General features: G+C 40.8%; 2 protein-coding genes across 2 annotated transcripts in view; one reads left to right on the forward strand and one right to left on the reverse strand.

The window, feature by feature from the left end:
- Positions 1–707: 707 nt before the first annotated feature.
- On the reverse strand, positions 708–12,409 carry LOC131972313 (isocitrate dehydrogenase [NAD] subunit gamma, mitochondrial-like). Its single transcript, XM_059334127.1, has 14 exons — positions 12,382–12,409; positions 12,075–12,113; positions 11,808–11,939; positions 10,115–10,162; positions 8,454–8,459; positions 8,207–8,304; positions 7,897–8,012; positions 6,768–6,828; positions 4,564–4,696; positions 4,343–4,476; positions 4,132–4,234; positions 3,680–3,826; positions 1,120–1,275; positions 708–1,019 (listed from the first exon to the last, which is right to left on the reverse strand). The coding sequence occupies exons 1-14, from the start codon at positions 12,382–12,384 to the stop codon at positions 918–920; spliced, it is 1,278 nt and encodes a 425-aa protein (XP_059190110.1). The 5' UTR covers positions 12,385–12,409; the 3' UTR covers positions 708–917.
- A 297-nt stretch (positions 12,410–12,706) lies between these two features.
- The window catches only part of fam120c (family with sequence similarity 120 member C), a 32,903-nt gene continuing 21,593 nt past the window's right edge, over positions 12,707–24,016 (forward strand). The window contains exons 1-7 of the mRNA XM_059334126.1: positions 12,707–14,241; positions 16,898–17,144; positions 17,319–17,401; positions 21,257–21,385; positions 22,725–22,827; positions 22,927–22,991; positions 23,371–23,645. Coding sequence (XP_059190109.1) covers positions 13,726–14,241; positions 16,898–17,144; positions 17,319–17,401; positions 21,257–21,385; positions 22,725–22,827; positions 22,927–22,991; positions 23,371–23,645 — 1,418 coding nt within the window. The 5' untranslated portion in view covers positions 12,707–13,725. The remainder of the gene's footprint in view (positions 14,242–16,897; positions 17,145–17,318; positions 17,402–21,256; positions 21,386–22,724; positions 22,828–22,926; positions 22,992–23,370; positions 23,646–24,016) is intronic.

Genomic DNA, 24,016 nt, shown 5'->3' on the forward strand with positions numbered 1-24,016 from the left:
CACTGAAAATCTGTTTACACAGAGCAAAGATTAGAGGATAGGAGAGGCTGTTTACACAGAGCAGAGAGGAGAGGACAGGAGAGGCTGTTTACACAGAACAGAGAGGAGAGGATAGGAGAGGCTGGAAACGTGTAAATACTTCAATATGTTTAGCATGTTGAGAACCAATTTTTTCCCAATATTTATGACACTTGGAAAAGTGTATATATACATTCAATTTAATTTCTTTTTTTTAATGATTTATGTCATTATAACTTTGTTATTCTGCACAGAAGACGTTTGAGTTGTGCAGCCATGATTGTGCTGATTCCATAGAGCTGCAGGACTTTTTATAGATTTTATATATTGCAGTGAAATACAAGGTAAAAAGAGCAGACTACTCCACCCAAAACATTTCACTCAGTCACAACAATCTGATTACACAGGACAATGTGGCCTCCCTGTGGTCCACACGAGCCAGTGCTGCATGTTTGTTTCAGCACAGAATAAAGACAAAACAACTACAGCTTTTTTTGTTTTATCAGCTTTATTAGAGCGAGTACATTCACCAGTAGGACAGCTGTGTTTCAGTTGAGGAACAGCAGCTGTTTCTTTTAAAATAAGTTAAATGTATAAAGAATAACACGTTTCACTTCATAATAAATAAATTAATCAAACTAATAAACATGGAAGATTATTGGGTTGTAGTGTTCCATACATCAAACAGGTTTGATGGTTGGTTCAGGTAAATTAAAGGTGCAAACAAAGTCGAGAGGTGAGAAAACACCCTTTGGTTAGTTAAAGTATTGCATAGACTGTATGTAGAGTTTCGTTTCTACTATCACACAACTCACTATGTTTATCATGAAATTGCATATATGACCTCCTGAGAGGCACACTCATGCACTCACACTCTGCCCTGTTGCTGTGTGTTTGTTCTAGATGCTCAGAGTCCGTGGCCCGGTGCTCTGCACGGCATTCATGACAGACTGGACCACTTCAGAGGTGGAGCCTTGTCCTCCCAGGTCAGCAGTGTGCAGCTGGAGTACAAAGGCGAGGACAAAACAGTGTGAGCAGAATATTCTCCATTCATTTTATGCTATTTGTTTGGTAACCGGCTATCATGTGGTGCGATCGTACCCGGGCCTCAGTGACCGTGGAGAGGACGGCTCTGCGGATCATGCTGGCGTAGGCGTGCAGCTTCAGGTGATCCAGCAGCAGGCAGGAGGCCAGCAGCATCGCCGTGGGGTTCGCCGTGTTGCGGTTAGCGATGCTCCTCCCGGTATTCCTGGTGCCCTGCACGTCGAAGAACATGTTCAGAGTTTAAAAATGATAGAACATGTGAAGTTACAATCTCCAAGAGCTCTATTTCGTTCTCTTTAGTAGCGCCTATGGTAATAAATGAGGTGTTTGCTGAAGGTGTGCTTTTGGCTGACCGCTGGAGGTCAGCCCTACACACGGGTCTGTGTGTGACTGAATGAGTGAGTGGAGCACTTAGTTCAGGGGCTTCAGGCTGCTTGTCTGCTGTCCTCTTCTACGTTTGCATGACAGGTTGTCATCGGCCTCATATGGACTGAAAGGGGCTTTTACTTCACTTGTTTCTTTTCTAAGGTAATTATTAGGGCCCAAGCATTGTGGTGCAAAAGCGATATTGTTCCTGTGGGAGTGGGAGGAGAGCGAAACGTATATGTCCCATCGTGCAATCTGCACTATCTGACTCCATCTGCTGTTAAGTGAAGGATATGAGTGTTTTGAATATATTAACGTATGTTAATTGATGAATCAAGGCTCCCAGTCTGTTTGTGAGCTTCACTCTGCAGCAGCTCGAAGCTGAGAGGACAGCGGCTGGCTAACCTATCTACCACAGAAATTTACTAATTTACCGAATAGTTGGCTTAATGTGAAGAAATGATCTTGTATATATTGATTGATTATATATCTCTGTCCACTGTAGCAAGTGAAGGGAATCTGTGTGTAGTGAAACAGGAACACAAACAGACCGGGAGTCTCGATCAGTGAGCGTAAATGCGGTTAATAAGTATAAAATGTATACAACGGGATATCTGTGTGATTTGAACAGATGTTTGAGCAGAAAACGCTTCACTAAATGTGACAAAAATAGACTTAAAGTGTAAAAAACACAACACAAAAATGCGTCCACTGGGGATTGACAGTAAGTTTATTATATTATTAAGCGTATTATTACTCGTCTGTATAAATGGGACAAAAGCATATACAGGTGCATCTCAATAAATTAGAATATCATAGAAAAGTTTATGTCAGTAATTCATTTCAAAATGTGGAATAACACATTATATAGATCCATTACACACAGAATGAAATATTTCATGTCCTAATTTATTTAATTTCTTCTTATTATAATGATTATGACTGGGGCGTCCCAGTGGCTCACACTGGTAGAGCGCTTGCCATGTAGGCTGAGGCCTTGCTGCGGCGGAGCTGGGTTCGAATCCGGCCTGAGCTCCCTTTGCCGCATGTCTTCCCCTCTGTCACCCCCTTTCACTCTGTCACTGTCAATAAAGCATAAAAATGGCTAAAAAATAATCTTTAAAAAAAGAAGACCAATTTTATGTTTAAGTATGTTAAATATGGAAATGTTGGCCTCTGGAAAGTATGTCCATCTATATGACTCAATACTTGGTTGGGGCTATTTGACTTGAACTACTGGAAATGGCCTTTTCCATCATATTCTAATTTGTTGAGATGCACCTGTAACTACTAATCCCAAAATATTCACATCATTGACCAAACGCTGTCATCCGCATACTATTTTTGACCACTTTCACTTGTTTGATCATCTGTACTCATCGCTCTTTTCTTTATTTTTTATGACCAAGAGCTTGAGACAACTGACCTGTCTCTCACTCTTTCAAGTGTCCCTTTCCCCTTTTGTTTTAAGTAGGGCCGGGACTTGATTAAAAAAAATAATCTAATTAATTAGAGGCTTTGTAATTAATTAATCGAAATTAATCACATTTTAATCGCATATAAATATTTGACCTGAGAACAGTGAGAAGTAATTTTTTTCACATGGATTTTTAGTATACCATTGAATAATGACTGAATACATAAGCTTAAGCAACAAAAATATTGTTTATTTTTGTTCAAGTCCAACAGACCAGTGCAATTTTTGCCATTAAGTGTAGCAATAGCATATTTAGAAATATAGTACATTTCAGAAATTCAGGTAGCCTATAGGTAGGTAGACCTTCTGTAAACTATAATACTTTGGTTTTTTAAGTAAAACACAATCCACGCTAGCTACCACACTAGCCGCTAGTTGCTATATGTTTTGCATTGAGGTGATACTTGAGGCTGGATGTGCTGCGGTGATATGCGAATTCCTTGTTGCATAGCAACACAACCATGCTCTTATTGACGCTTCCATCCGTTCGTTTTTTGTAACGAAATTTCCCATCCACCGGGCCAACCAAAGCGCTCTCATCAGCTTCTTCCTTCATGTTCACTGTGGTTTGTTGTTGTCTGAACTAATGAACGCTAGTTGGTGCTCCAGTATAATCGGTCCGGCTGAAACTCATCCAGTGAGAAACGTTCCGCGGTGCAAAAATAAGTGCGATTAAAATGCGTACATTTTTTTAACGTGTTAATTTTTGTGTAATTAATTAATCTTAATTAGCGCGTTAAAGTCCCGGCCCTAGTTTTAAGTGAATCTTCTCACCGTCTCAAACACGGCGTAGTCCTCTCCGTAGTTGGCTCCAGGCACCAGGCCCGGTCCACCGACGAGCCCGGCACACACGTTGCTCACGACGTTTCCGTACAAGTTCGGCATGACCATCACATCGAACTGCTGGGGCCTGGAAACCAGCTGAATAAAACACAATCTCACAACTCTATTTTACATTAAGTTCATGCATTATTATTATTATTATTCATAGCTGAATAAACGAGCCAGCGTGAGACTGGGCTCACAATTATATGTAAATGCAAATTATGTGTCATGAACTGTGAAAAGCTCTTTGTATTGTACACATAACCAAGTTAGCCTCCAGCCATTACCCTTTATTTAATATAGCAACAGAAATGTGAGTCACTGCACAAAAGGGTGGCGATTATATGCACAGCACATAATGAAATAATCAGCGTGACAGCGTGCAGGCAGGCTGCAGCTACCTGCATGGTGGTGTTGTCCACAATCATGCTGTCGAAAGTGATTTCAGGGTAACCGCTGGCTACTTCCTTACAGCACTCCAGGAAGAGGCCGTCACCCAGCTTCCTGCTCCAACAAACACACATTAAAATGTATCATGTGTTTTATATATATATATAGAGAGATATGAATAAAAACAGGCAGCGTCGAGGCCTTTGAGTGTTGGAAACTGACATGATGTTCGCTTTATGTACAGCCGTGACTCGTCCGCGTCCTTTGGCCCGAGCCATTCTGAACGCGTAGTCAGCGATGCGTAAAGATTTGGTCCTGGTGATGATCTTCAGACATTCAACAACACCCGGTACGTTCTGCAGGAATGGAGAGAAAGAGTGGAGATGCATGGAGGCCGGATTTGTTATGATTGGTGTATTTTGCCATCATTTGTGAACACACACCTCGTGCTCCAGGCTGCTGTACTCCCCCTCCGTGTTCTCCCTGATGATCATGATGTCGATGTTTCTGTGGCGCGTTCTCACTCCTGGTAGAGACTGGCAGTGCATCACGTTGGCATAGAGATCCAGAGTGGTGCTGCGGAGACAGGGTGAAGAGAACAAAAGAGGAGGATGGACAGAGAGGCAGAAAGAGAACAAACACAAAGAGCTGAAGCTGTTTATCAATGCTACAGAGGAAACAGAGGTTGTAAAACACTTGCTGCAGGAGTGTGGGACTTTAAAAAAAATTAACAAATCAAGTCGTCTTGAGTAGCGCTAAAAAAGAAATCCCATATCGGTCGGGCTCTAATCCTGTGTATTCTGAACAGTGAAGAAGAAACAATTCTTTACGTGGGTTTTAATCACAAGGGGGTATTACAGAAGCTTCCTATCTCAAGTCTTACGTTAATATACAGGTGCATCTCAATAACTTAGAATATCATAGAAAAGTTTATTTATGTCAGTAATTCAATTTAAAAGTGGAGTTAACACATTATATAGATTCATTACACACAGAATGAAACATTTCATATCTTAATGTATTTAATTTCTTCGAATTATAATGATTATGGCTTACATTTAATCAAGACCTAAAATTCAGTGTTTTAAAAAAAATGAATATATATCTATATGACTCAGTACTTGGTTGGGGCTATTTGACTTGAACTACTGGAAATGGCCTTTTCCATCATATTCTAATGTATTGAGATGGACCTTTAATTAGCTTTAATTCTGAATTCTGTCTCGTCTCATCTCGTGTTAGAAAATCTCTAATACTCAACATTGTTTATCAATTAGTACGTCAGGGCAAGTGGAGTTATTTCTCTCATCTTGCCAAGCAAAACCGCTTTGAAACTGTTGTTTGTTGTTGTTTCTAACTGACATATAATAAAAAATTTGAACAAAAATGAAGCTAGGCATTCAACATCGGGACAGGTGAGTTAGAGGCGTTAGAGCTGGAGCTCTTAAAGCCTCCCGCACTCTGCCCCGGTTCTTTTGTTCTAGACTTGGTTTTTACAAAAGACTAAAAACAACTGAATACAGTTTACCATTTATTGAAAGAATAATAGACAAATGTAATGAGCAGTGCTGGACTCTGCTGTGTCCACGCCAGGATCACCAGTCAGAGTGCCAACAAGTTCCTCAATTCACAGTTATCTTCTGGGTCTGGGCCCTCTAGGTCGTCCTCAGACGAGCCTTCCATCGTTGCTTCCAGTCATCCCGATTCTCCATACATCTGGCCAGTTCATCGGTACTTTGTGCTCCTGCATCGTCCTTGAGTACGTCCACATATGTTAGTGTGGGACGTCCCACAGACCGGCGCCCATGTGTTGGTTCCCACAGCACCAGTTTGCTGGCTGACAGTTCTTGGTGCCTTTGGCAGTGTCCTGCTAGTCTCATTCTCCTGGCTGTTATATTCTGGCTCAACCTTGGAGCCAGAATATAAGTCTTGACCCTCATACAGAGTCTTGTTAGTAACATGTGTACTCTTGCTGATGTTAAGTACTGCACGCAGCATTCTGGTGTAGCACCCGTCTAGAGACTTCTGCAGGGTTGGCTTCAGGGTCCAGCATTCACTGCCATATAGGAGAACAGACTCCACAGTTGCAAAGAAGAAGCTAAGTTTGATTTGACGGGGGAGGTTGGAGTTCCATACACTGGTCATGCCATTCAGGGCCCTCCATGCAAGAGCCCCAGCCCCACAATAGGTTGGACTTTTTCGCGATTGGTCAATTTAGGATGTTGACGGCAGTATCCAACCCATACCGGTCACCTTGTGGTTTATGTCTTTTCAAAACTATGGTGTCATGTATGTATGTATGTTACATGTGTATGTTTCTTACTGAAATAGCTGCACCCTGACCTAGTTCTAAGCGGTTTTCAGGAAAGGTTCGGTAGAGGGCACGATGTGGTCTCTTAACCCAAAGCCAAATAGAAGAAGTGAGCCCTGCTCAGGATGAGGGCAGGATGTGTCCCCTTGACCTGCAGTTCAAGAGGGGAACTAAACTTTAAATGTTCGTTGAGCACTCTTCTTCAAAGTCACTGAAGTTTTTTAACAAACACTATCCTTCAGAGGTTTCGGTAACCTCTTTAGAGAAATCCAAAGATGATCTTTTTTGGGGAAAATGGTGCAGTGATGGTGCCTCTTCAAAATACTGTTAACTTACCGGAGCAGGTTGTTTCTGGACTTGTAGGATGGTGGAAGGTTGTGGTTCGTCTCAATGTTCCCTGGATAAACGACAAAATGAAAGATTGACAACTAAAACAAAGACACAATAGTACTAGATACAGCAGAATGTCAGAATCTTCTTTTTGACTTTCTTATCGCTTTGCAAATGCTGAAATTGGAAACAAATTCAAACCCGCTGTGCTGCAAGGAATAAGCCTTACTAGTAAACGCTCTACTGATGACGCCCTGAGCATTTTATTCTTGACTGGTTGTGGTTAAATTTCTTGTGCACTATAACATTTTTAATGTTATCTGCAAGGTGAGTACCGTAATGAAACATCTCTGTCCAAGTTAAAAGTTTAATTCAAATTTTAAAAAATAAAATAAAATCTTGAGCCCACTTGCAGTCTCGGTCTGGAGATGGTTATCTCAGTCTGTTGGTTGATCGGCTTTGATTTTGGTTCAGACTTTAGTACAGGCATCATGAATCAGTAGTCGTGTTTCCATCAACTAATTTTTCTGCGCTTTTGAAGATTTGCATGAGAAAAGCTTGATGGACACACCAAAATTTGATAAAACTTTTGAAAATGCGCATAAAGGTTTTTATGCTCGATTGCGGTGGTTCTCGTCTTTTTTTGTAGGAAAGTTAAAGCTCTAAACGAGAGATTGAAACACTTTTTCTGAATATGTTCTGACACAGCGAACGCGTAACTCACATGAGTGATCAGCTGTTTCCGCTCTGAACAATTACAAGTTGCCCAATTGAATCCAATTCCTAAAGACTCCATTTTCTCGCCAAAGTTATCTGATGAACAACCTTTTTGTTGTTGTCGTTTTCTCTCTTCTTCTTCTCCGGTTTACTGACAGATCAGCCTACAGCAGCATATTACACTGCCATCTTCTGACCAAAGTACATTACTGCAGCTTTTTTTATTCACTCTAAACCAGTTAATGGAAACTCACTAATCTGCCTTTTCTTTAATGCAACATTTCTAATTTTTGTTCAAACTTTGCTCCAACTTTAAAGAAAACACGGCTATAGAATATTGCAATCAGTCTAAAATAATCGCAGTATATATTTTTCCCAAAGCGTGCAGCCCTACGTGCACACACACATACACACTTACCTTTTAGTGCAACTCCATTACGTCTGATAGCCATGATGGCATTATCAATGTCATCTTCTGAGGCCTTAGTTGAGTCCACATTGACAACCTCAAAGTCCACTGGGACACAGCAGAACCTGATAACACACAGCAGATGGAGATCACTCCAGTATGAGGGAGCTGAGTCATGGAATGACTGGACTGTGTGTGTGTGTGTGTGTGTGTGTGTGTGTGTGTGTGTGTGTGTGTGTGTGTCTCTGTGTGTGTGTGTGTGTGTGTGTGTGTGTGTGTGTGTGTGTGTGTGTGTGTGAGAGAGAGAGAGAATTCTCACCGGAATAGTTCACAGACGTGGTTGGCCAGCTCTGGTCCGATGCCATCTCCGGGAATCAGAGTCACAGTGTGTCTGCCTCCGTAGCGGGCAGGTGGAGGCTGAAACACAGACAGTCAAACTCCAGCAGAAACATCCTCTACAAAAACTACTGAGACAACTTGTAACTTATCCTTTTGCTACTCTAAATAATTCTAATATGCTAAATGTTGCACGTCTGTCTGTGCGTGTCGTAAGCAGACATACTCACTATGGTCTGGTGTGGGTGGATGGAGAGAGGAGGGGTTCAGAGCAGAGGAGAGAGAACAGGGAGGTTAGCAGGACAAAGAGGAGAGGGAAGACACTCCAGCAGCTTCCTGGTGGCATCACAAGCATATTGATGAGACAAAACAATGTTGGTGCTCCTGCTGTAAAGACATGTTTGTTTTGAGAACCCCTTAAAAGGACCTGTGTTAATTAGTTTTGTTGAGTTGAACAAGGATTTTAACAACTTTAAGACCAGGAGAAATCGTCAAGCTATCACAAATTGATTTCTATCAACTTTCTATCAAGTTTTAAGCCTCATTTTTACTCTTCTTGGTTGTTTTAACTCTCTATTTTAACCAGATGAAGGATTTAAGTCATTGTGTGTCTGGATCTCAATTTAGTAGAGAAACAAGCTGGGTAAACAGTAGCAACTGTTTGGCTCACAGCCCCTCCTGGACATCCTGTGTAGAGGATGCCTTTTGCCTTTTTTTTACACACATTATGCAGAACATGTTGCTTGGCATGATTTAGAAATTGTGTTTGCTCTTCATTTTTTTATTCTTTTTTTTTTAAATAGTCACCAATTGACTGAACAGTAATGAAATTTCTTTAACTATTTTATTATTGTTTGTATAATGTGTAATAATGTATAACAATGGTAAATATTGTTGTTATTGCAGTTTTATGTTTAAGAAAGTCACGCTCTGGGTACCTTTACAGAGTGGTGAAAAATCTGTCAAAAAAAAGGTCTATTTTCATTCCAGCTCCAAAAATTATAATATCGGTTATCAGTGAATTTTCACCCTCCTAAAATCTGTATCGGCAACAGTAAATCCCATATCGGTGGGGCTCTAAACCTGTCTTCTCATCGGTGAAACACTATTTTTTATGTGAAAATACTTTTTGGATTGTTCCTACCAATCTTGAGTCTTACATTAAGATAACTAACTTTAATTCAGAAATCAGTCTTCTGTCTTAGATCTTTAATACTCAACATTGTTTATCAATTTGTATGTCTGTTACCAAGCAAGTGATTCTGTTTCCTCATCTCACCAAGCAAAGCTGCTTTGTAACTGTTGTTTTTCCTAATAGAAATATAAAGAAAAATGGAACAAAAACGATGCTAGGCATTAAACTTTGAGAGAGGTGAGTTAGAGTTTTTGGTGAAATTCAAAGACGTTCTTTTTATGGAAAATTTACCGAAAGGCTAACACAGCATCCAGACGAAGAAAAATCTTGGGCTTAGCAGTTTATTTACGATTTTGTGAAGTTAGGGTGCCTGTGGAATACACCTTTCCTATCTAAAGGAACTTAGGAACTGTTCATCTGGCACAATATTTTTTCCTGAATCATGTCCTAACCCTGATTACTGTGGTTACAAACATTTAAGATTTCTGGAAGTTCCTATGAACTGACGCCTGGTCTGATTGTTCTGAATAGGAGGGGGCTTCTGCAGATAATTTGGCTCCCAGTAAAAAAAAACTTCCTGAACCATTAACACTGAAGAAATTAGTCTTTTGTTATTGTTTTGATTGAGACCCAAAAGTGATAGAAAATGACATATTGTGCGTTTAAGTTGCACAACAGTAGGGTTGAAAGATTGGGAAGGTCATAAGGTAAACAGGTGTGGGTGTGTTCACTGAGCTCCTTTTTTATATAACTCACTGTGTAAGTGGACTTGTGTCTCTGATTACATGTAGCTGCTCCATAAACCTGTAAATACAGAGAAAAGGAGGTCATTAAAGAACTCAAATGGTAAATAACAAGCCTCTTATCAAATCTACATCAGTGTCCTGAAATTAATTTAAATCCAGTCATTCTTTTTAAATTGGCAAGATTGAATTATCACCACAGTCACAGGGCAATTATTTATTTATAGTAAACGGATTAATTCACTTCATCACATTAAATAAGATGTTATTGTGATATAAACAAAAATATGTTTTCTAACAGCATGCTACAGCAGGGAGGCAAATTAAAGGAAAACACACACACAAAAATGAAAATGTATCACTTGTAAGTAGACTTGGCATCCTATATTGCTCAAATTTCAGGCATTTTAATGCACTTTATTAAGATCCAAGCACTTGTCAAAACCTTGAAAAGTCCACATTAAAATTCAAGTGTTTTCAAGGATTTCCAGCACCCATAGTAACCCTTTTCAAACCCAAATAAATTCAGTTTAAGTCAATATTCAGAGACACATTTTAGATTTTTTAAATATATTTTAATAATTTTATACAGTAGATATATAGAATGCATTTCAGGGTTTTGTTGTATTATTTGAGTCACACGTTTCCCAACTCAGTGGGGAGGAGAAGTCGTGGAATGTAACTAAATAAGTTTACTCAAGTACTGTACTAATTTACTCAAGTATTTTTATTTAATGCTACTCTATGCTTCTTTGTGCTGTTTACTCCACTATGTTTATTTGGCAGATTTAGTTACTTCCCAGATAATGGTTATTAATACAAAAATAAAACAAACTTTTAATATGATGTTGTATTATTATAAATTAAAACAGCCAGCACCGTATGGCACAAGGTTGTAAACACATGTTACACCCTTAACAGCTGACAAAAAAAAAAGAGTTGACAAGGCTACTTTGACTTGTAACATACTTGTTGTATTGCTGCTTTTACTTGTAATGTTGTATTTTTTATTTTTTACATTTAACAGAACATATTGCTACTTTTACAAATCAAAGGAGAGTGTTATTGCACATTGTGGTAATGCTACTTTTACTTGTAATGTTGTATTTTTAGATTGTGGTATTGCTACTCTTTCTTGTAACAGAGTATTCCGCTACTTTTAGTTGTAACAGAGTACCTTTACATTATGGTATTGCTACTTTTATTTGTTACATAGTATTTTTGCATTGTGGTGATGCTTTTTTTTAAAAACTTGTAACAGAGCATATTGCTACTTTTATCAAGGAGAGTGTTATTACACTGTGGTATTGCTGCTTTTATTTCAAACATCTAATTACTTCTTCCACCGCTGCCATGGAGCACTTGTTGTATTGCTGTATAAATAATTTACGACCCTGCAGGAAGCTGTTTAAGTATGCATTTACAGCCTTATCTCGCTTAAAAGAAACGGTGGAATGCTGCATAAAGTAGCAGTAAATTTCCTCTTGTCAGGTTTTCCCAGTTGACTACAAGTTGACAGAGTGGTGCTGAAAGGACAGCGACATTAACTACAGCTAGCTCAGTTAGCCAACTAACCAACCAGCCCTTAATCAGCTTAGCTTCACTGACAAACTAACTAGTAAGGTTTAAATTAACAGTTTAAATGTTTGGAAAAATAGCCTGTTTTACAGTTTAAAAGCTGCGGGGAACTCAGAGACTGCTCCTACCCTGGTTAACCGGTTGTTGAATACGAGCTTCAGGGCTCCGGAGAGGGACCGGGCCGTCATGTTCACTTTCCCCGAGGATGGATGGACGACAGCGGGGGTGGCGGGGGCGTGCTGCGCGCTCACCGTTAATCTCTGTAACACACACACACACACACACTCACACATCCACAAAGAGACTCTTATTCGACATTTTTCTTTTTTTTTTTTTTAAACCAGAGAGGATGCGAATACTAAGATACGAAGCATAGTGAAGTTGAAGTCCCTTACCATGGTAAAACCAACAGACAGCCTCCAGGGCCCGGTGACCTAGTTAGTTAGTTTTTGTTTGGATTTTATTTTATTTTATTGCATTTCTTTTTCCCCTGTGGTACTTTTCTCCGAGAGAACCGAGCTGAACCACCGGGAGGCGACATACACACAAGATTGAACATTAAACGGGACAGCGCCATTCTACCTGTTACACCACTCATTCAGTTTACCAACTAACGGCTGATTCATGTTTGATTTTCACATTCACCTGTTTTTATTACTTATATTTTCACTGCCGAAGTGTTTGTTAGTAGCACCAACCTACCATAACGGCAGTTAGCTAGCGTTTCAGTGTAAATATTTCCATATCGAGGTGAAAGATTAGGTATTATTAGAACTGGAAGACCAACGGGCAAAAAACGGCGTATTTACTTGAATCACTTGTGGGCCACTTGGAGAAATTCTCCAGCTTTTTTATACTCGTCTACCGTCGTCATCCTCATGCTGGTAGTTGTAGTTTTTTTGTATTTCCCACTACATCGGTTGTAGTCGGACGTGATGCGCTTGTCAGACTACAATTCCCAGCGTTCCCCCGCGGTCGCGCCTCCTCCCTCCACTCCCTCCGCCTTCCCTCCCACTCCACTGGGCCGCGAGGAAGTCGCAAGATGGCTGATGTCGCTTGGAAGTAATGTTCCCCTCTGCAACATGAAGCCGTGAGTGTGGAAGAAAGCGAGGGAGGCACCATCGGGCTTTTATTTTTATTTTTATTTTAGTTACTTTTCTTTTATTTCGTCAAACATCCATCTCATTCCGCGTCGTGTCCGCCCCGGACTTGTCTTCGGGAGTTGACGCGTCAAATCACGCCGGGGACCCTGCCAGCAGCTAGCAGCTAGCCGCAGCGTTAGCAACTGTTAGTGGAGCTAGCCAGACACACAGCTTGTTACTTTGTTTTACTTGATATTCTGACACCTGCGAACCAACAAGCTACCGGTACAAATGTGCTGAAATTTGCCCAAGGTAGTGCAGACTAAATGTCAAATATTCTAGCTGTCAGATACAAAAATAACGATTTTGCAAGCTGCTCGGTTAAACATGTCCGCGAACTGGCCATCCAGCCTATGGGTTGCTAACTAATGCGCAGTATTGCATCTGTTTCATGTGCACAAACCAGCAGGATAGTTATTTTATTGGCATTTTAAAAAATAATATCCACCACCTTGCTGCATTTCCGTTATCTGCTGCCAACTACATTTTCGAAGCTGGTTTTGTCAAAGCCAAATTATGGGAGCAGAAAATGTGTTGAACTTTTTCTGGTGGTAGGTAGCTACACTGGCCTTGCTGGCATCTCACCAAAAATCCACAGGGATGGACACTAAACTGAGCACCCACGACCAAAACTGAGGAATTGGCATTTTTCGATATCTCGGAATAAGTAAGTTGACACACGTGTACAACAGTGCACGGTGACTCATTTCACTTGTCTGGGTGGCAGATAAGTTGTTTTGCAGGGTTAACTAAACTACAGTTAGTCACTACATCGGAGACCAGTTAGCTTGCCTAAAGTGCACAGCTAGCTCACGGTCTCGCCCCACATCACATCACAACCACGGCGTACAGAACGTATTCAGAGCCCGCTCCCGGCCAGACACACAGGCTCAACAACACCGTCATGGGAGTTCAGGGTTTTCAAGAGTATTTAGAGAAGCGGTGTCCCGGGGCCGCAGTCCCGGTGGACCTCCTAAAGCTTGCCCGTACCGCGGCCCGCCAGCCCCCTCACCACCATCACCCACACCACCACCCACATCACCCCGGGCCCATGCCTCCCCCGCCCCCGCCTGCAAGGATCCTAATCGACGCTGACTCCGGCCTGCAGCGCCTCTACGGCGGCTACCAGACGGACTGGGTGTGCGGGGGCGAGTGGAACGCCATGCTGGGCTACCTGGCCGCCCTGTCACAGGCCTGCCTGTACCAGGGTGGCCTGGAGCTGGTCGTGGTTTTCAACGGCACACTGGGGAAGGAGCGCTGGCCCGAGTGGGCGCGGCGAGCTCAGGGCCAGCGACAGACGGCGCAGCTGATAGTCAACCACGTCGGCAGCAAGGCCACCCCGCCTCCCCGGGCATGGTTCCTGCCCCCGGCCTGCCTCAGCCACTGCGTCCGCCTCGCCATGTTCCGCTTCCGAGTGCGGGTGAGCAATGTGTGATCATGGCTGTGTGAAGTTGTTTTATTGTGGTCATATGGCGTGCTGTTCATTTAACACTTGCCCTTTCTTGTTGCACGCCCATTTAGCAGCTTACATCATCCAGCGCTGTTTTAACTCCTTCCAGTTGGGTAGCAAGTGCAACTACCACTCGTGACCACTGAAATGAGCCAATATATAAAAGTATTGTTTAAGATTAGACATAAATACAGATCTGATCTGTCAAACAGGCTGTGTTGCTAGTAGAGCACATCTTTCTATTCGTGCTGCCTGTAGCTGGCCTGCTCTGCTCTCATAGATGTATTTGTGTTGGTCTACAGGGAGTAGGAATAAGTATCCGGTGCATATATGCAGCAGCGGCTACTGCCTAAACCAGTCGTGCATTAGAGCAACATGCATTGTACTGTATGACCCAGTGTAGCCTATATATTACATAACATGAACTCACTGAACCTTCATACATTGTTGAACAACTGCTGAGTGGATAGACTATATATAGGCCCCCATTGCCTGACTAGTGCACTTGAAATTGGCTTGTTTTATGCATTTTAGTTAGTTGATGATTGAGAATATTAAAATACAATGCATCTGACCTATTTGCACATATTTGCTCTGATTTAAACTATAGTAGGTCTTTGTACTATGCCCAACATACTCTACTATAACAGGCCAAAGCATGGCTTAACAAGGTTGGCTTGGAAAAAAAGGATATGTGAGTCATAGCGCTATGTTCAAGGCCTGCCACAAATGCAGCAAAACTGCTGATTGCCTTTCATGGTGCCTTCCTGTCAACTTTTTCTAGCTGTCTCTTTTTGCTTTTGATCTACCTTCCCATCTGCTTGGATGCTAGTATTTAAAAAAAGAAACAATGCCATAGTGTATCATGAGAGGAAAGAGAATAGAAAAATCCCACCCACATTAGAGTACAACACATTCTGATGTTACCGTGTGCACAGCATCATTACTCACAGTTCCCATGTGTACTTTCCTGTTTTACCTACGTGTATTCTGAGACACAATCCTATTTCTGCAGCTTCTAGTATCTCACCTCTGCATGGATTACGCTTTTACTAAAGTCATTGCTTTCCCTCTCTGTGCAGCTTGGGTGTCCTCAGCTTTCATGTGCTGCATGCATGTCTAGTTTGTGTAATCGTGATAATGGCAATTATGACACCTATATTGTTAACAGTGGTTTCATTTTAGTATTGGTAACTGACACAAGGAATATTAAGCACTTTGAACAAGTAGCGAAACAGTTTTCTCATAATCAGCCCTGTCGTCACTGGCCCATATTGCATTCATTTGAAACCAGAGATTTGATTACCAGCTCATTAAATAGATTTTTAATGAAGTAACTGAGTGTAATTATTTAGTTTTCACACTGATTAACATTGACATTGTTTGACAAGATTAACATAACAATTCTGGAGTAATTGTGAAGCTCTCCTGTTTGCTTGCTCTGCCATAACCATGCAGCTCGCCCACCAATTGAGTTCTGCATGAGTGTGAGCTGAAGCAATTATGTCGGTCCAGGTATCTGCAGCACCATCAGTAATTTGGAACTAATTGGTGCAGCACAATTTTGTCACTGATGTGTTTTTGCCAGGGCTGTGGAGTTTTAGCATTTTGTTGGTATACAAAGTGGCAGCACCACTGGCCATCTGTGACCTCTGTCCTCATCATAAATTGAGTATATTACTTGCAGTGACTGTTAACATGGTAGCTGATCAGTTTCACTGAAGCCAGTCCATCTATAACAAATCATTACTCTGTCAGGGATGCTATTTCATGGTCTTTGTTAATTTATACATAAACAACTACTGTAGGGCTACAACTTATGAATAATTTAAATATAGACTGATCTGCCAATTATTTTCTTGATTAATTATTTAGTAATTTGTTCCTTAAAGCAACAGAAAATCTTGAAAAATGCCCATCACAATTTCCTAGAGTCCAAGGTGACTTTTTGATATTAATGGATTTGTCTGACCTACAGTCCATAATCCCACAATATGTAGTGCAAGTCCTGGCTCTGTAGAAGTTGAAACTATGTAAAGTTGAGTATTTTTGCGTAATAAATTACTTAAAAGACTTTTTAAATGGTTGCAGATTAATTTCGTCTAATTCTACAGTTGCCATTAGGTACATGGAAAATTTGGGAAAATCCACAGTCGACTATAACATCTGTAACACAAAGTACCTGCTAACTGGTTGACAAAGCTAACAGCAATTAATAAATGGTTGAAGTGGCTTAAAATAATTTTAATAATAATAATAATAGTTTAATAATTGGATTACTCGATGGATGAAATTGTTCGCAAAACACAGTGGTTAAATGTTTGAAATAGCTAAATTAAATTGATAGAAATGGTGGAAAGGTAATCTGCCCCTCTGAGCAGTGATTTTATGACCAGACAGCCCTTGTCATTGACAGTTTGATTTATTTTATTAAAAGGGCTATGGAAGTACGTCTGACAAAAGACGCTGTGATCCACAGTTCTGAACCACTGTGCTGCTTTTTCTCAAAATATAACAAACACTTAATGTGACACATGGCAGACCAGGTTACTCCAAGCAGGACGGAAACTGTTTCAACCATGTTGTGTGTTTATGACACAGCAGTTTGTCCCCTCTGCCTCTACAGGTTGTACAGACTTTGGAGGACCACCACCAGGAAGTGCTGTCTCTGTACAGGGACTTTGGATTTGCAGGCCTAATTGCTCAGGATTCTGAGTTTGCCCTCTGCAACGTACCCGCCTACTTCTCGTCGCACGCGCTCAAGCTGAGCTGGAACGGCAAGAACCTGACCACACACCAGTACCTGTTGTCTGAGGCCGCCAGGCAGCTCGGGCTGAAGACACAGCACCTGCCCTGCTTCGCTGCTCTGCTGGGTGAGGAGCAGCACACGCTCGCATATCTCAGCGCGCACACACACACACACAACCATGCACCCCTCATTTCTCTGACTGAAAAACACACCCCAGTTGTATTTTTGGCACCCCTCTTTGTCTGTCGTCCTTGTTCATTGACGCAGCAAACATTTGAAAAGAGTTTCTGTCTCGCAGGAAATCATATTCTGCCTGATGAGGACCTGGCTGCCTTCCACTGGAGTCTGCTGGGACCAGAACACCCACTAGCTTCTCTCAAGGTACCGTGCTATTATATATAGTCTGATAAGTCCAAATCCTCTGCAAACCACAGCGTACTCTACCAGAATATTTATAGCTCTAATACTCACGTAATATCGTAATTAGTCAAATAGTGACGTGAACTCTGAGTTACCTCCAAGTGTAAACAGAACCAGACTTTCGCTCTGCTTTACTTGCTTTTGTTTCCAGTTTTCCATGTTTTCTAGCTATATAAACATTTTTTTTAGAAAAGAATATCTCCCTATTTTCTGACCCTCTTCCATTTGCTGTGTTAAATTGAATGTTGCTGTTTCACAATAAAATCCTTTCAGCTAGTTTATAGGGACAAACATTTCATTCTTAATGTGAAATTTATGAACTTTGCACTATTTTCTAATGTAATTTAGACTATTTAATATGTGATTCAGAAAAAAAGTTTCATGGTCACTGTGTACAAAAAGTAACAAATACCAACTTATTTGTGATCTTGGTGTAAGTGTGATAACAGACTTGGAGGTGGTGTTATGTGTGAAAACAATGGACTGCCGAGAAAATGCCACTTGACTGCTTGCCTTTGCAGCGATGATCCTCATGAATATGAATATATCAGTTTTGAGCTGTAATCTAACCCTAAATGATATACAGATTATGGCCTGCAACAACAGAGGCAGTTTTTCTTTTTCTTTAAAATATTTGTCATTTTTTACTATAAGCTAGCTGATATACTACTCACTAAACTTTGCCTGTGAAAATGTAAACGGAGGCACTTCGGGTCTGCTCCTTGTCATGTCTTAACTGTAGTTTAAATACTTTCTTGAATTCAAATTTTAAGGATGAAATTAAACATATTTGGTTATAAGAAGGTAAACGGGCGGCTGGTTGCTCTTTAGAAAAATTTTAAAATGAGTTAGGTGCTCTTGAAAAACTGGAACGACAACAAAATAATTTGGAAGGCAATTCAGACGCTCACTAATCTTTTGTAATGTTTTCATTGTCTTTAAGTTAGTTTCACCTGTCTTGTGATTGCCTCCCATTGGCTGCTGCTATTATATATACAGAAAAAAAATATAAAACCAGCCTTGATAATGATTTTGGTTATTATCAAAAAAAACATGAAAATTGCTAGATATCAGCTCTTAAATTAAACTCGTATGAGGTATTTTGTTGTTGTCATTATATTTGTACAAACAAATGTACCTTTAGTTGTACCAGGCATTGAACAATGAACAAGAAATTGAAAAAACAAGGGAGATAATCTGATACTTTTTCCATGGCTGAATATGTCTGTTTTAAAGCCCCCATGAAGATCTTGTGGTTAAAACATGTTGGCTTTTTTATGATTTAGCCCCTCCGAATAAATGTTTTTTAAATTATTTTCTTTCTTGTTTAACTGTTCGTGTTGCCCCCTGATTGTTTTTTCATCCTGCCTGTTTTCCAAAAGCACCTGACTCAAACAATCCCTCCCCCTTTCCCTTTGTATAACCAAGTATGTCTAATTTCACCATTAAAATTAGACATGTCAACTATATTTTCATGGTCATGTGATTGCCTCCTTGCCATGGCTGCTGTTTATATTTTAAACTAAGGCCACAGCTCATATAAAGCCCTGACAAAGACCTTGTGGTCGAAACATGTTTTTGCCTTTTAAATATTTTCTTCCTTGTTTCTTAACTGTTCAGAGTGCCTGGATTTCCTTCCTGATTAAATTTGGTTATATGTCAGAATAAAGCACACATGCCAACTGTCCTGTTATCAAGTTTGTTGATGGAAGAATGCCAAAATCAATAAAGGACCATTAACCTGTAATTTGAGTGACCATAAGCATTAGAGTCGGCCAGTACATTAGTTTGACTCTAATGTCTTTCCAGAATCAGATAACTTCCAGTGCTGCCTCTTGCCAATCAGCTAATTGATCAGCCATTGAGTAACGCAGCAGAACAACGAGTACTTCTGTGATGAAAATGATAAATAGCACAGTATTTTATTAAAGTGTTAACCGCCGCCCGGTCAGGTATGAAGGGATTAAAATTCCCGTCAGTTTGATTGTAGAGAGGTCGTGTATGACATTGGTGTCGACAGAAATATGATTTTAACTTCATCGTACACAACACAGAACTGGTTTTAGAGTTATGTTATTGCCTTGTCATGTCAGCAGGTGGCGGTAATCTGCTGTGAACTTGTTAGGAGACAAAGTTAGTGTGTATAGAGCAATTACTTTTATAAAAACATTGAAAATGCACACACGTCAGTTGCAAAAAAACACACAAACGGACCGCCCATAAGAACACTGATTGCGAAGAAAACTAGCCTGCACGAAAGGCAAATAAAAAAAAGTCAATGTTTAAAATAATATAATGTAATTATAAGACTTTTATTACTTTTTGGTTTGGGCAGCCTACCGCACAACATGACACGGTCAAAAGCCTATACAACCTTTTCCTGATCCTTCATAACATAAGCCTTCCTTCAACAACTAAAGCTACACAGAAACGTTGTACTGTATGATTGGCTTTTTGGTTGCAGTCTGTTAAATGATGTTAAAAGGAAATGAAACGTTAAGTCGGCTAGTGTTAGCTTGTTAACGTTAGCCACTTACGCTACGTTCACATAATGACGATCTGAACAGAAGACGCAAAAGTGGTGTCACATCTTCAGTTTTTATTCCGCGTTTAGAAGAGCGTTTTCGGGAGGAAATCTGCATGCATACAGTGACGCTAAAGTGTGTGGAATTCGATTGGGTATGCACTTAAAGCGATAAGAGCATCTTTGGGCATGCGGAAGTTTTCACGCCACGCATTTTCATCAGCTACTCCTTCCACAAATTTATCCCACCATCGAAGACACCCCAAGACTTGTTTGAAAATCTCCAATTATTGTTCTTTTTTGCTCATTTTTTCTGGCCGTCCCATTCACTTCAATGCAAAATTTTGCACAGTTTTTTGCAACTTGCGTTGTGAAAAATTCGTATTCCGTAGAGAAAAGTAATAGCACACCGATCCCGATCAAACTGCACGTTTTGATAAATAATTTGTCGAAATTGTGTCCGGAAGAGGAAGAAGAAAAAATCCACAGTGTAACAATAGTGCTCGGTGCGATTGCCCCGTGGCCCTAATTAGATTAGTTGAAATACTGATTCAGACAGCTTACAAGATCTGTCAGTCCCAAGAACATCTTTTGAAGGATTTCAAGACCACAACTGCAGGGATTTCAGTGAATTGCCTCGGCATTGTCTAATTAATTTGCATATTTAAGTCAATGTTACCTACATGAGGACGTACCGCTCCTTTTACTGATTCAGGGGACTTGAGATGTGACAGCAGAGAGTGGAGACGACCCCACTGCTATAAAAACAATCCATGATGAACAGGCTGCTTTGTCTGCCTGTAAGCACATCGGCAACAGCAGCTCAAAAAAGTTACTGTATCGGCCGCCATCAGTCTCAAAAATCCCATATCAGTCAGGCTCTAATGCTAATTTATGAGGTTGAATACACAGATGAAGATATTTCCCATGCTGGATGTTAAATACTTCCAAGAAAAATGCTCATACACCCCTTCTCTGTGGAGGTTTAATCACATTAAAGATGATATTTTTTCAGTCCAGTGCTTTTGGTTTCTAGGGAAAGACGAGGGTCAACCAGAGGACCTTATTGTATTGTTAGGTGGATGGTGGTGGGTTCTTATACAGATATTTGTGTAGAATATCAGGACAGTGAGTGAACTTGTGATGAGAGATAAACATTGCCATGTATGAGTATGCTTATTTGATAGTTTGATAGATATGCAGACTCTAACCAGGAGTAGAAATTAATGCATTTAAAAGGTGGAGTGAATGATGAATGTGACTTTGAAACCTTTGTGCTCTTGCTGTTTCAGGTGCGAGCCCACCAGCTGGTGCTGCCGCCCTGTGAGGTGGTGATCAAGGCCGTCTCGGAGTACGTCTCCTCCATCAAAGACCTGGGAAACCTCGATGCCATCGCCAGAGATGTCTTCAAACAGTCACAGGTAGCTCATGTGACCCTTTCCTTAGTAGCTTTTGTTGAAATAGATTTACATGATCTGTCTCTGACTGTATGTACCAGACTGTGGCTGATGGTTAAATGGGTCATCACTGTTGACACAAGACCCTGAGTCAGCATCTGCACTTCCTCACACATCAGTGTTAAACCAATTCTATGGTGCACCACATAGAAATCCACGTGTTTAATGGGATGAATGCAGTTTCGGTTCATGAGATACAGCTGCTGCAGTGCTAACAGTTTTTATTACCCATAATAGACAGATTTGCAGAATTATAAAAGTGTAGATTTTGTGTTTAAGCATGTAGGGTTGGAGTTCAGTAGCATTTTTATCAAATATTAATAAACCTTTCGACACTTTGACTCTTTCATCTGGCTCGCCATGAAACATGGAGATCGTTTGTGGTGATAGTTTGCTCCACACTGGACTTGATAGGTCAATTTTTAACAATAACTGCTGCGTACTGGCTCATCCAACACTTAAATGTCGTCACTTTCCTCTATTTCAAAGAGTATCTCACTTTTGTGTGGTCACATGATGGCTAGACGAGTGCAACGGAGTGTTTTGGGTTCACCTTACTAAATGTGCGTATTAACAAAACGACAGACGTTAGTCCATTTTTAGCCACAACCATAGCTTGTAGGGATGGGCGTTTGGAAGTAACCTGCCAACTCGATTATTTCTAACATTAATGGTCTGTCGATTTGTCACTTTGTTTTTATACATACTCCAGTATGTGTAAAAACACAATAAAAGATATAGATTCATTACTAGATTCATTACTAGAGGGATTTCAATTATTTATTCAGATTTAAGTCCAGGGAACAACTAGCAGAACTTCCATGGCCAACCAGTGTGAACCACTGAAGTGATGTGAGTTCACTTGCATAGTTTCTAATAAATAGTTTATTATCAAACTGTAATTATAATTTTAAATTATTGGGATAAAAAAAGTAGAATATTGGCTGATTGCAGGACGCTGGGAGACAATTTTATCCTTTTAAGAAATTCAGGTATTTCACTTTGGCCCAAAAATGAAGTCTGTTTTTAAAAATCCAAATTTCTGTATTGACTCTGTAGTTATTGATGCCACCTGTGTTCACACTGAGTCACTTCAGAGTTGTGTTCACGCCAGGTCAGTTTGGAAAACACATGTTGACGAATGACCAATATTTCCACTTCCATTACAAGTCCCTTCCAGGTCTGTGCTTCAGTCCTCTCAACAGATGGTGTGCATCCCTCAGTCGGGCTTTACAACACTTTCACAGTCATCGTCCCAGCATGTCGTACAGTCAACATGATGCTTTGTTTCCTTTCTTTCCAGTCTCGTATGGAGGACAAGGTGGAGCGATTCAAGAAAGCTGTGGAGTATTTCTCAGCTGCCTCCAAACCTCGCTCGCCCAACATGGGGCCCTCCTCTTTCATCCGTGAGTAGTCAACAAGTTTAGATCCACCATTATGTCATTAAATATGTATTTAAGAGACAAAAAATGTTCATCAACATCTTTGTTTTGTTTCCCGCTCAGTACCTGGGTTTGGTTTTGGGGGACCACCTGGCCACATGGGACCTATGCAGCCTGGAAAGAATCAGGTAGATTCCTTCGTCTGTTAATCCTTTGTTCTGCTTTTGATGTGTGTGTAATTTGCTCTCTGCTCACATGAATCTACACGTAGCAGAGTGGATTATGTTCTTGTGCTCTTTGAAATCCCTTTGTGGCATGTGCTAATTTAGGGGAAAACTGGCTCTGAGGGGGGAGGAGGAGGGTGCTGTCACCATCCCACCAGCTTTGATTAGATGCTTCTGGTTTGAAATGAAATAGGACATTATTAGCTAACATCCCTGAAACCTCCTCTTCTCCTCTCCTCTCCTCTCCTCTCCTCTCTCCTCTCCTCTCTTGTTTCCTCTCCTCTCCTCTGTCTCCTCTCCTCTGTCTCCTTTCCTATGTCTCCTCTGCTCTCTGTCCACTCAGTTCCCTCCTCCGCAGGTTCCGGGGTTAAAGCCACCCTATCAAAATGCTCCGTATGGACCTGGCTCCACCCCTCTGTTCCAGAACGCGCCGCCACCGTCCCAAGACTGCAACGATTCGCTGACGGGCAAGATGGGCTTCTCTGATTGGTCGGCTCCATATGATTCCACTCAGGGGGGAAATCGAGTACCCAATCATCACACCGCCACTCAGTCTGTTCCCTCTCCGTCTCCTTCATCGTCATCAGATGGAGATGAACCCAACGACAGCAACACAAAGTAAGACACAGAAAATTTTATTACGCTTTTTAGCTCCCTAATTTAAGTGAAAAAGGGATTTTGTCATTTTGGGTGGAGCAAAGCTCTTTACATAACAGATGTTTTTACTTATTACAAGTAGAGCTCAGCTTTTATGGTATGATGGCAGCTTACATTTCACAACAGGAATGCCCAAAATGAAAATAGAGAAAGCGCTGATTGAAAGTTTGGTAGTTGACTTCTAAAAAGCACTTGAAGATGTGGGAATCTGGATTTGGTTTATTCGGATTATCTTTCAAATCCATTACAATTCTAGGAAATGGTAGCGTTTGTTTTAATTGTATATATTATATATATGTATTCATTGAGTTTAATTTTAATTCCAAGGTGTG

The sequence above is a fragment of the Centropristis striata genome, chromosome 5 (genome assembly GCF_030273125.1).
Source record: "Centropristis striata isolate RG_2023a ecotype Rhode Island chromosome 5, C.striata_1.0, whole genome shotgun sequence".
In the NCBI taxonomy this organism is placed as follows: Eukaryota; Metazoa; Chordata; class Actinopteri; order Perciformes; family Serranidae; genus Centropristis; species Centropristis striata.